Raw genomic sequence first — 13,620 nt, 5'->3', positions numbered from 1 at the left:
AATATCAGCATCCCTAAGACATAACTGTATTGTTTTGACCTCTTATCTCTTCTCCCTCCTCCTCATTGAGAGGGACCCCAGATGTTCTCCAAGACTACTTGGAAAAAAACCATCTACCCCTGCTCCTCCCTATTACATCCCTTTCTCCAGTACTATTTTTTTTTTTTCTTTCCCGGCCACTGGGTAGGAAAATGGTTCCTGCTAGTCCTCATGGAAAAGGACACAGATGCCGTCAGGAAGCCCATTTGCTTTAGGAGGAAGAGGAGCCTGACATCAACAGGAAGAGCTGTGCAGCAGAGCTGCTCCTGCCTCTGAGAGAGGGGGGCCTTGAAAACAATGTCAGCTCGCAGTTTAGGACTGGCCAGCAGGAAACGCATGCACCCTGGTGTTTGCTGTGCAGAGGAAATGATAAGCACTACCTGGCCTGACTTGGAGCACAGATAGCATGGGGGGGAAAAAAAAGGAGGGGGAGGGGGAGCGGGAAAGTTGTTTTTCTTCGTACTGCTTCAGAGCCTGTCCTTTGCAAAACGGAAAACAAAATAAAGTGTAAAATATGGAATATATCAGGAATCCGTTGGGGGGCTTGGAAACCGAGGAACACAATTGCCAAGTGATTAGATTTACTACTTTAGTAACTGCTTGATATTGTTTTTTTTCCCATTGTTAGCACTGAGAATGACCCTTAGTTTGATAACCCTGGCATGCATATTTATTGAGAGGTGAAGTTCCCCTGTGGAACTGGGAGGATTTTTTGTGCAGGGAAGACATTACTACCACTGGGAGCAGAAGGGCCTTGTAAGTACAAAGAAAAGTGTTGTATAGGTGGATATCTTTCCTGACTTGTCCTTACTAGGTGAGGGAATAGAAGCCTTTTATAGAAGTAAGGAGATACCGTCATGCTGAATATTTTATTCAGCTGTGTTTCTTTTCCTCTTTTACTAGTGTCTTTAAAAGCAATATTGTGCCTCCTTTCATCACTGACCATCTGACAGAATTAGTTTCTCTTTCTGATGCCCTTACACCTCTGGCAGGCCATTGCAGAGGTACAGTCCCTGCAGCTTAGCCTTGGAGAAACCATTCCTTGTCCCCTGGGTGCATTTCTGTAGTTGTGTGCTGACGTCCTGATGTGGAGGTGGACAGACACAAACAGCATGGCAGGAAACATTCTAAACAATCCTAGCCCAGTGGCAGGCTCTAGAAGGCTGGGAGGCTTTGTGACACCATCTGCAAATGTTGTTCTGTCTCCTTTGCTGTCCTTGCTGATTCTCTCAGGCTCTGGAGAACAAGCAAACTGCCCTCTTGCAACATATGTGAGCACTGATGTGCCACAAGGCTGACAGATGGAGCAGTGCTGTGCTCTCTGCTGTTTCTGCAAGAAGCCCTGAAGGAGCAGCACCACATCCAGATGTTTGAGCCAGGCTGCTCGCAGCTTCTTGTTGAGCCCTTTACCCTCCCTGGTGTATGGAGAGGAAAACAAGATCCTTGTGATCACGGCTGTAAGAATTCACCTTAGAGTACTGCAGCCTCTGAAGATGAAAAGGTGTAGCCAGTATGACCCATATCCCATGGGCTGCCCTTCTTAACTAAACTACTGAGTGATACCAATCCACTGAGACTGGTTCTGGACTTGCTGATGCAGATGTCCATGCATGCTTGAGGAACAGTCCCCCAGACCAACAGCACTTCCCAGCAAAGCCTTCAGCAGCAACAAGCAGAGCAATGCTACAACAAACAAGAGGACCAACATGTTATGATGTATCCCCCAGACCTCTGACATTGGCCTAGCATGACTCTCACATCTTTTGACTTTGTTAGGCTTTATTGACACCTCAATAAAACCCAGCTATTTCTCTAAGAAGAATTTCCTGGTAATGCACATGAAACTTCACACACACACACCCCCACACATGTACATACATAAACAAATACAGTGGTATGTATAAAAACACATCCATTTGTGTATATGTAGGCATACACATTTATATGCTGATATATGCATTTATTTATGTGTAGAGTTATGTGTATGATCAGATGCTGCTTCTGGAAGAATTTTCCCCATGTACTTTGGACAAAGAAACTGAGCCCACAGACTGTTGTGATCATATATCCTGGGCACTACATAGGATGGGCAGAACAGCACCTTGTTTCAGCAGAAAAACATCAGCAATCTGAGTCACCCACAGCTTAATCCTCTTCAAAGAACGACAGATCTGTTTTCAGCCTCCTCTGAGCAGGGCTGGGGGGAGCATTTCTAGGTGACCTTCCACTGCCAGCAGAAGTCTTAATTCTCCACTCTGTGCTGAAACTCACACCATCATTTTGTGCTCCTGTAAAGCTGGTAAAAATGCTTCTATCATTTGAATACCTTATTTACAAGTATTTGCATGTCACAGTAAAAGATAAGAGGGTGTAGAACAAATTGATTTTATTTTCTTTTGTGGAAGATACTGATGAGTCCAATGGAATTTTTTGTATGAGTGTGTTTCTTTGGGTCAGGCCCAGGCAACCTGGCAATGAAAACACTCAGTCTAAATATATGCTCAGCAACTGAGCAAAGATGGAATGGATTTGGTGCTGCTTGGCTACAAATTATAATGCTTGAATATTGCTAGTGCCTTTGCATGTTTGTTTTAAATCAGATTGACATCATAAAGCCTTATTTACTTTCTTGCAAAAGTCTGTTTTCATTTGCCTTTCACTTCTCATTTGTAGCCGTTATGGGTTTGCATTTAGGCTCCTCATCTGTCTGCCTGTGATATGTAATGATCCTCAGCGATTTTTCCTGCTCTTTGCCCTAAGTTCTTGACTGTGTGTGAAACAGCCCATTTGGAATAACCTCTGGAAATTGCTGTACCACTCTTGACTAGGAGAGCCCTAGAGGCAAGATCAGGGAGAGGCCTGAGAGAAAGAACATTGCTGCATAACCTAGTGTCAGTCTACATCAGTCTATCAGTGTGACAGAGGGTGAAAGAAAAAAGAAGGGAGAAGATATTAAATGCTGTGAGATTCAACCATGCCATTTTTCTTCCACATGAGAGCTTGGTCCAGGACCAGCTTCTCTGTTACTTTGTACCTTTCTACTGAATTATAACCTGGGCTCTCAGTGGGCTGATGGGCCCCTCTTCTCCTTTTAACACACCTGAGCTCATTGGCACTGCCATCCTGAGTTAGCTGGCACAGCTGGATGTGCTGGATGGAAGCTTTAAAGCTTGGGAGTGGCTGTCAAATATGCTTGTCAATGTGTGGCAGGCATGGAAGGAGAACCATGAGTGCTGGTGGACGTCCATCCTGTCCTTGCACATTTGAAGGAAAATTGCACATTCCAGAAATTTCCTAGAAAAGAACAGCAGAGAGAACTGCAGAGCAGCCCACTTTGCTGTAGCAAGGGTGTTCATGAGATAACAACCCAGTTCCTTGCTTCATCCTGTCTCTTCCATAGCCTTCCAATAGCATTTATTTGGGAATTATTTGCTTTGTCACCACCATGCCATCACTACAAAAGTGAAGTAAGGATCTGTCGAGCAGTGAGAGATCATTACAGAGCAGGACAGAAATTGCAGGCAGATTCCATGTCCTCTAGAGATTGCTATAGATTTCAGTGTATGGAGATGGTGTTTGTAAAGGGCAAAGTACAAAGGACTTCAAAACTGTTTAGCTAGTTGCTGGTATTTTTTCAGGTGCACATCAAGACCTAAGCACTCAGAATTTCCTTCTAACAGCCCCAAAAGTCTGTCTTATAAAGAAAACCTGGAATCCCTATTGCCTGGCACACTAGAGTCCAAGTTGAAAAGGAGTAAGGGACAAGCTAACCCTGTAGGGAGCAGGTAGGGAGCATTGATCCCCTTGAATTGCTGCCCTCCTGATTCTGGGATCCTAAGAATCCCATGTAGGAATGCCAAAGTGTCAAGGTAGATTTTGGTTTCTACACCCTTACAACAGTCAAGAAGCATGTGTTAAAACTTACAAGTTGCCTCCAGAGAAATTTTGGGACTGTAAGAAAATGAGGAGGTCTGCATCAGGTGGCAGGCCCAGGTAAAAGATGGAGACTGTGCTTGTTTTTTAACTTTCTTCTGAATCTCTTGTAAATGAAAACATGTAGAGCAAAATCTGGTGAGAGAAGGAAGAAACGTATGGAGTCCATATAATTTTGTTGCTTTGTTGCCAGCAGTTAAGTGAGTTAGCATGGCTTACTTGGATTTCTATGCTTAAGAGGAGAGCAGAAGAAGAAAGGAAAACATGATACAGAAAATATTCCATGAGCTTGTTTATTGATCTGGATGAAAGACAGCAGGCTCTCAAGAGACTTCAGATGAAGCCTACATTACTGGCTTTCCATCCCATCACCCAGCACTTACCTGGGCTCTTCCCTGGCAAGTTGCTTCTCCCAGCTCCCTTGAAATGCAGTATTGGCATTGCCCTTCCCCTGCACTCCATCAGCTGGTGCAACCTTTGGATTTGTTAGTGTTTTTCATACATGTCACCAGAATCAAGGCCAATGGCAGAATTACTGTCTTACAGCTTGCTTATCATCACAGTATCTAGGCATTTACCAAGACAGAGGTCAATTCACTACATGCAGCTTCAAAACTATTCTGATGTTTTCTATACTTATACCTGAGTCCATTTGCATAAATTTGCAAAATACATTCAGCATAAATTGTCCAGTTACTTCTGTCTCCAGAATTATTTATCCCAATTGCTCGTGATGTGGTAAACAAAATGCTGTACAATATCCACCCTAATCTGCTGTGGATCAGGGTTGTTAGGATTTGAATGGTTAGCTGAGGATGTGCACAGCTCATTGATCTGCCATGCAGAACCTGAGCCACTGTTTTCCGAGGTGGTTGTACCACAGGGTCATAAAAGTTAGGAGTGGAGATATCCTGTTCTGTTATCTGGTCTTTTTTTTTTTTTTCAGGAAATTCTCAGCAGGATGTTTTCCTAACAAAACTATTCTAGTATTTAGTACAACCTCTTTCAAAAGTGCCTGCGTGACAGAATTTGCTAGCTATGTCAAGGTAAAGTCACATTTCAGAGGGGCACAGTGACCGCCAGGGCTGAGAGTCAGCATTCAGTGTCTGCTTTGGCAGTTCTTTCTCTTAGGCTTTCTTTGATGTGTTCTGTCTATGAGCTGGCTGGGTCTGCCAAGGGCTTTTTCATTCCTGCTTCAAACATCACAGTTGTCAGATCTGCTCTGGAAAATCAGGTGTTCCTACATGTCTTATTTAGATATATTAGATGTAAGCTGGGTATAATATCAATGGGGATAAAAAAAAATCCTTGATGGTGGTGCCATTGACTTCACTCAAACTCACAGCTGAGCCTGCAGGTTGTGTTGAAATGCACGTGCCTGAAATCAGAAGGCCACATCCCAAACAGCACTCAGTGTTTCCACTTCCCACGCAGGCCATGGAGGGTGATGGCTCGCAGCATCTGACAGATTTGAGATCTGTTTTTCCTACACTTTTGCCCATCAAATCACAACCGTGCACAGGACAGTGCTTTCATCACAGGGAATGGCACTATTGTGATATAACCTTTGTGACATTGTAGGGGCATTTCCCACAGAAGCAGAGGGGAAAAAACACATGAAGTGTGTGACTTACACAGTGAATAAATTGTGCTGCCCATGTGGACAGGATCACCTTGGTGCCAACCATTAATCCTTTTAAACTGTGTTTATGGCAGCTAAGGGAGAAAAGCCAAGGTGAATTGTAACAAGTTGGTTTGTTTTTAAGCCTGTTTGGTGCTGTTTACCTGTCTCATGCTGTTCAAATACAGGGGGGTGTGTGTGTATTGGAGGGGTTGTGGCAGCTTAGCCACAGCTAACAGCCAAATTCAACACTGGAATTTGAGAGTGAAACAGGTTTTGGCTTTTTTTTTTTTTAATTATTATTATTCTTTAAAATTAATTTAATGCTAGTGAAAAGTATGCACAAACATCCTGGAAACTGAAGCTCTTTATCCTTGTAGCATTTATATCCTGCCAGGGCAAACCATCCCCTTTCCCAGCTCTGGCAACTTCATCTCTGAGCAGGAGAGACCCTCTGCGGGGATTTTGGATGCTGTGGTCCCTTCCATCCCTGGCTGCTGCTGGCAAGGAGACAGTGGAAGGCAAAGGAAATGCCACGTGGTGGGAAGGCAGGATTTGTCCTTAGCTGCCACTGGTTAGGGCTGTGCACTGGGAGAAAATCTGGTGTTGTGACTGATGTGCTGCACCAGGGCTCGGGTGAGCTGCAGGGAGAACAGTTTGATCTGCTCTTGAGTCTGTTTCTCACCCAACCTTATGCCTAGTGAAAATCAGGCTATGTCAGCAAAAAAGAAAAAAAAATATAGTGAATCAGCTTTAAAACTCGTGATTTACAGTAGAAAGTCAGGAAATGTAGAAAAATATCGTATCAGAGATACTGATGATCAAGTATGTTGCCATTTGTACAATGTTGTTCCTTTCCTGTGATTAGGAGGCCAAGTGAATATATTAGTTTGTTCTGTTTCATTATTTTTTGTACAAAATAACTTGCACTTAGACTAAAACACTTTTTAAAAGGAAGTGTTTCCTATTTTAGTAATTTAAATTGAAACAGGAGACTTTTGACCTTTATTGTCGTGGTATTGACATAGCATGATAGGAAGCGTGCTCTACTATTGAGGGTAATTGAAGACAATTAAAAAAAAAATTATGTATGACAAAACCAAAATGATGAAATAAAAATGTCTACAACTTTTTTTTTTTATGTTGCAGAATTCATAGTGGGGAGAAATGAAAAAAAAAAAAATCCAAACTACTTCCTGCAAGTCAAAAATCAAAAAGTTGTTGTTCCAGGTGAAATGAAAGGTCTGCATTTATCCTCCCAATAGCTGAACTAAAATTTAAATAAAATTAGAGAGGACACAAAATCTCCACCATGTGGCAGAAACCAACTACCAAGGAGGCCCTGAGCATGTCTGTCACCAGTGCTTATCTTTACAAGGAGTAGTCTGAGAAAATGACAGAAGGATAAAGTAGAAAATTAAGTGTGCTGCTATTCAGTCCAGTTCAGTGCAGTGTACCCTGAGCACATGGCCCAGTCTAGGTTAGCTAACTTACTGTCTAACTGGGCACTATTCACACTGACTGGGTAGGGTGTCTGACTCAGCAACCTCCTCCCTGGGGTCCCTCTGTACCCCATGGAGACTCAGAGTTTCTTCTGAAAGGTGACACTGAAAGTCACAGGATATTGCTTGCATCTCCTGCTGGACCAGCATCTTCCTTGCTCTTTGCTGGCTTTGGTGGGAGACCAGGAGGCCATCCTCCCACTGGTCACTGGAGGAGATCACTCCCTCTTTTCTTAGTGACCTCTATTGCTTGGGCTGCTTGGGGATCCAAAATGCCCAGTCCAGTGCCAGATGAAGACTTTGTCAGGCTGGCAAAGGATGGACACCTTGCTTGCTGGTGGGGAGGTTTGGTGGGTGGCAGCACCATGGCTGGGAAGGGACAGGAGAAGGGAGAGCCAGCAGTGCTGGGAGGTGGGAATTTCAGTGCCCACTGCTGCCACTGCAAGCTGGGGGCATCAGAAGGAGGACGACGCAGTGCCTGACCCAGCGAGAGCAGCAGACACCTGTAGAGGAGGTGGCATGGGCTGTTGTCTTGGAAAAGGCCCTGGTGAAGGTGCATGTCTGTGTGCACTGAACTTGGAGGTGATACCCTCCAAGTAGAGTGGAACGAGTTACTGCGACTGCCCTTCTGTGCTTTATTTTTGTCTAGGGGAAGAGAAGTATTGTCTTTTGTGTGCAGTATGTTTATAACTCAATTTCCCTTCTGACTGATGCCTTGCTCCACGCGCTCTCGTCCTCCTCCATCTGGTTTCTATTGTAGTTTTAAATGAGGACAGTTTGGCTGTCTGGCAGAACAAGCAGGGTCTGTGTGACACCAGCCACCCCTTCCAGCTTCTAAGCCTTCTCAGCTTCCAGCACAGTGTTAATTTTAGGAGTGGCAAGACTGGACTCCCTGTCCCCCATCTCCTTTCTATGCCTGCAAGTACAGCCCCTGCTGCAAATCCCCATCCACATCTGAGCTTCCTTTGGGAGACACCCAGCCCTGTGTTTTACATGCCCTGTGACTCTGATAGAGACCTGTTGTAAAGCACATGCTAGAGTCTGTACCTTCCTGCATTCAGGGTTGATCTCAGCCTCAGTTCATCAGGAGCCACATCTGAAATATTCCTACCAGCTCAGAAACTCCTGGAAGTAGAAGAGAGCTGCTCACTGCTGCTCTAACCTCTCCACCCCCAAAAGCCCAAAAGGCTAAGCTTTGTAGGAGATCAGAGCAGCTCAGGAATGCCAGAGCTACAGGTCCTGCTCAAAGAAAACATTTATTGTGCTCCAGTTCCATGTAAGTGCTGCATTTAGAGGTTTGATTTGCAGGAAGTCAATGTAGTCCCTTCACCTCCAGGGATCTGAGGTCAAAGTCTGTAATTTTCAGTTGTGAGTGAAAAGTGTCCTATATGGGATTTTTTTTTGACATCACAAAACTGCCACAAATTTTAGCATAACTGACTGTTTCTCTTCCTAGACCAAAGACCTGGTATAGCAGGAAATCTTGTACATGATGAGTGAAGGACACTGGCAGAGATATGTGAGAAGGCCAGGGCTGGAAAAGCAAGGAAAAATGCAGGGCTGCAGTAAGAGATACTGGCAGAGCTCAGTGTATATTGCCTATTTGCAATCTATAGGTTGTCTCTGCTGTAGAGTTTTCACTCACTTTAAATTTTATACATTTGCTGCAGATTGTTCCCCTCAGGCCCCTGTTTTTTGCTTACCAGTCCTCAACAGATGGATCTAGCCTTCTCTTCTTCTTCTGTATAGGGGGTTTGCTTACCTGCCTGAGGCCTCTTGTCCTAATTTACTGCAAGGAAACTTAGAACTCAGCCAAAAAAATTGTGTGATTTAATAGGTCTTACTTTCAAGAGGTCAAATTAGTCACAACAAACATCAGTATCTCTGTTTTTAGGTGGTTTTCTTATTCTTAATACTGAGGTTTTAAAAAGTATCTAATAAAGGATGCCTTGTGCATAGACCCCATTTTGGCAGCCAGACACCATCATATGAAGTTTGTCTCCATGAAAGACTGTTAACCTTTAGATAAACCTTGTCATGTAGCTATCATTATCAAATATGTTTTCTGTTCAATTAATTCTTCTTTTTTTAGGTTGCATGGAGTTCAATGGTTTCTATTCTCTCTCCCAGATAGATCTGAAGTGGACATGGATCTACCTAATTTTCATTTTTGCTGGTTACATGTCATTTATTCCAAGACCCCTACCAAGAAGGAAATTTTAATATGCCATGTATGCATAGCTTCTAACATAAAGATGTTAAAGCCTGATTTTCCAGAAATGGAAATGAGGCCTGAAGTAATTTGTCTTTCCCTTCTTTTAGCATTCTCATCATCATATGATCTGAGTTCCCTACGGCAGTTTCAGATAATCAGGACTTACTCAGAGACAGGAAGGTCCTCTTTTTTTGATGTGTCACTTGGATTTTTCTTGGAAGGATATTAAGGAAATTTAGTACTTTTTTTTTTTTTTTTTTTCTCTATCTCCTCCCACACCATTCAGCCCACATGACTGTCGTGGACAAAGCTTTCATTCTGTAAACTTCATCTATTCTCTTTGCAGTTCCGTGGTTTCATGAACACTGTTGTAGGCTTAGGGCCTCTGCCATGAGCTCCGCCCAACAACTTGAGGGTCTTGAAAATCAGCACAAGGGCTTTGAGTGTGACACAGCATGACCAATGTACCAATGTTATGACTGCATGATCAAAAAAGCAATAAAGTCAATCTTTCCCTGCTGTTTTGGAGAAGCTCCTTTGGCTGAGAAGAATTAATCTGTTTGGACCATTCAGGCTTCCAAGTAATCACTGAGACTTTGTGCATGCCTACATTTGGGTTGGCCAAAAGACAAGAGAAGGGACACACAAAAGGACTTCTTCTTTACTTCCCTCAGCAAGTCAGGAGGCAGAAGGGCAGCACTTCCCTGACTGTCTAGCTCAGTAGTAGTGTGTCACTGAGGTGGGTGCAAGCTTGGAGCCCTTCTCACCAGAGCCTGTGCCCTGCAGTGCTTGGCAGGGACAGGTCCACCCATGAGCTGGCTCTGGCCTCAGTGGCTCCCATGAGAAATAATAAAATAATGAAAATTAATAATGTACTAACTGTTCTTGTTTGGGCTGTCGTTGGAGGGCTGTCTTTGGATGCCATCTGATGAAGCACATGTTAATATGTCATTGTAGTCCTGAACTTTGAGCAGAACTCAGGGAAGGTCCAGCCAGAGGCATTGTCTCCAGGGTGTCACAAAGATGCAGTAATTGCTATGCCTGGCTTTCCAGTCAAATCTATGGCTTAGTTGGTTTTCCTCCGTACAGCTTTTGAAATGTGCAGTGCAGCAGAGTCAGCATTACAGCAGGGAACTTTTGACTTGTGCATTTACTGACTTTTGTGCCTATGGCTGTGTGAAGCATTGCATTAAATACACAGTAGTTTCTAGCACCTAATAAGGAAGGGTTTTCTTACTGTTATTGTTATAGCTTGGGTTGTTATAGTACTAGGGACAGGGAGGCTTGATCTGACCGAGAGAATGGGGAGTTCTTATACCTATATAATGGGGGAAAAAATAAACATATACTTTGGGACCAGGTCTGGATGTAAATGTTGTGCCTCAGGCTCCTCTCAGCTTTAAGACTGGTTAAGTCTTTGTCTAGTTATGCTGATGGAGTTCTTTTGAAGTCGATGTCAGGTTTTGTCAGAGTGCAGATCTAGTCAATATTTGAACTTTATACCCCCTCAGTGGGATTTATGAGTACTAAACTGTGGGTATGTGGGCTTATATGGAAGTGTGAATGCTTCTCTGATTTTTATCCAAGCCAATGAGACCTTTTGGCACAATCCATCGAGGCTGGAGCTCTATACTATGGAGGATAGAGGTTCCCAGGACCTCATGCTTTACCACATGCTTTCAATTAGAAGAGCTTATTTTATTTTATTTTGGAAGAAAAAGGAAGAGAGGGAAACCCTACCTTCCTTTCTGCTATGTTACTGTGACTTCAGGGTCAGTCATTGTCACATGTCAATGAGCATTGCATGGCACAACCACAGCATATCCTCACAGCCACTTTGCAGGGGTTATTTTTGATTTGCCCTGTATTTCTCTCATTGCTGTACCCTTCCTGCATCCACAGAGAGCCTCTGCTGTTTTTTCATGGAACTGTCTCCTCTGTGGTGACTTGTGGGAGCTGTTAGTGTGTATTCACTGGACATCTTGCTTTGCTTTCCTCTCGTAGTCCCTTACGTGCTGAAGAGCTGTGCAGAGTTCATTGAGACTCATGGCATCGTGGATGGGATCTACCGGCTCTCAGGAGTGACATCCAACATACAGAAGTTGAGGTAAGGGCAATGTTTGGGAGTGTCAGAGGGATTCAGGGACATTGCTCAGTACCTTTTTGGTGTTAATCCCTCAGGTACAGACTGTGGCCAGAGCTCCACACTGATGCAGAAGATAAACTATCTTTGAAGTTGGTAACAGGGAAAGACAGCATTTTAGGGATTAGTCAAAAAAAACCCTATCTCTCCCTCTGCATCTCTTAGTCGGAAAGGCATGGAGGGTCTTAGTGAAAATACCAAGTTGCTCTCTCACTTTGGGACAAAGCAATCTCTTTATATCAGTTTGAGGTCCACTCCCTGTGTTAGGGATAATGGAGACTAATTGAAACCTCAGGGCCTGAATTTGGGACACAGTCTGGGCCAGCCTGCAGAGACATCTCTGCTTTCTCAGTTGTGTTTTTCTAGCTGTAAACGAGTACTTAGGGTGGAGTACTGGCCTGCTACAGCTCTTATTCACCCATATTGTTATGCTTCCATGTTGTTTCAGACAAGAGTTTGTTTCTGACCAATGCCCAGATTTGACAAGGGAAGTTTACCTCCAGGACATCCACTGTGTGGGGTCACTCTGCAAGCTGTACTTCAGGGAACTGCCCAACCCTCTCCTCACTTATGAGCTCTACAAGAAATTCACGGTGAGACCCTTGGCTGTTCTTGTTCCTCTCCAGCAGTGTGGATGTGCTGCAGATTCCTCCATGACAACTGTTTGGAATTCACTCCAATGTCCTGGCTTCTGGTGCATCTATCCATATAAACACTTCTCAGTGCTCTTCCCTTCTCATCTCATGTTGGCTCTGTTTCCCTGTCCTTGTTTCTTTTCACCATTTCATGTTTATTTCTCTCAGTTTGTCTGCTGTTTCCTCCCCTTCATCTTGCTATTTTTTTCACTGCATTGCTTCCCCGCTGCCTCTTTTTCTCTCCACTATGCACCTCTTCCCAGTACTACTAATTCTTTTCCTCATTACTGTCCAACACTGAGTCCTCTGGGTCACCTGGGCTTGTGATCATAATCACAGGGGTGTGGTTTCCTCATCCCTGTCCCTCCAACTGTCCCTGACACCTGCACAAACTGATTGCCCAGCCCATGTGTAAAGCATCAACTTTTCTGCATCTGTCACATTTTTCATACCGTTTGTAGGGCTGCAAGTGAGGATACTGGTTATGCCAGATATGGCATATCAGGTCCACCATGATCACATTATAAAAACAAATGGCAGAGGAAAGTGGCAACTGGCCAAGCAGAAATCTCTAACTTTGTTTAAAGAGATTACAATTCAAAGAGTAGTTATTTGATTCTGGAAAACAGTCATAGATTATACGTGGATACAGTTGGAGCTTAGGAGCAGACTGCGGGGGAGCAGAAATATAAGACCACAAAGCCTGAATTTTTAAGAGACTTGGCTAATTTTGATGACAGATAATATTTTATTAAAAGGTGGCACAGCAAGCTATGCTTGTTATTAAAGCTGCCAGATTCTTAGCACTCTAAATCTACTTTCAGTTTTTTATGACACTAGCAAATTTACATCCCATCATTGAGGCTGAAATCTTGCATGCTGAAGGTATGCACTTTCAGCTAAAAGAATTTACCAACTTCTTAAGATTACTGGTGTGGGGGATGGGAAAGATTGTTTTCTCAGTGTTAAAAACATCCGTTCTTTGTTAAGAATTTCTGTCATCCTACTCTTTTCCATTTGCTGGGAGGAGGAGGCGACAGCCATTGCCAAAAACTTTAGATGTTGCAGAGAAGAAGTTCTGCAAAATCAAGTATTTCTGTCCGAGTTGCCTCTATCCCGAATCAAGCACTTCCAAGTAACACTACTGTGGCACAGGAGGCACTGGGAGAGATCCACGGGGTCCTCACAAGCTCTCCAAAGTCTCCCTGTTGCCTGTTTTGGGAAGAGCTGTCAGTGCAAGGGGTGTTTGCTGTGGGGCAAAGCCAGATGAGACCAGCCAAGCAGGAACTTGCTGTAAGAAGTCAGGTAGCTGTTAGGGACACGACTTTGCTGGGGATTTAGGGGTGGGAGTGGCTCACTGTGCTGCCTGACAGATGTGCAGTAATGTTAGGTGTTTTGCTGTTCCAAATTTTAAGTAAGATTGGTCTTTGTTTCAAGGTGATATATAGTCAAATCTTCAAGGAAAATCCTGAGCAGATTTGAAAAATTGACCTGTGTCCTCAGGATATAAGGATTCTGAGGATATAGGGTAG

At 43.7% G+C, this 13,620-nt stretch overlaps 1 protein-coding gene across 1 annotated transcript in view; it reads left to right on the top strand.

Annotated features, from left to right (window-relative positions):
• The window catches only part of ARHGAP31 (Rho GTPase activating protein 31), a 59,921-nt gene that overhangs the window by 24,205 nt on the left and 22,096 nt on the right, over positions 1-13,620 (top strand). Inside the window, exons 2-3 of the mRNA XM_053971072.1 lie at positions 11,315-11,417; positions 11,902-12,046. Coding sequence (XP_053827047.1) covers positions 11,315-11,417; positions 11,902-12,046 — 248 coding nt within the window. The remainder of the gene's footprint in view (positions 1-11,314; positions 11,418-11,901; positions 12,047-13,620) is intronic.

Source organism: Vidua macroura, chromosome 2 (genome assembly GCF_024509145.1).
Source record: "Vidua macroura isolate BioBank_ID:100142 chromosome 2, ASM2450914v1, whole genome shotgun sequence".
Taxonomy (NCBI): domain Eukaryota; kingdom Metazoa; phylum Chordata; class Aves; order Passeriformes; family Viduidae; genus Vidua; species Vidua macroura.
This window is presented reverse-complemented; position numbering and strand designations above follow the sequence as displayed.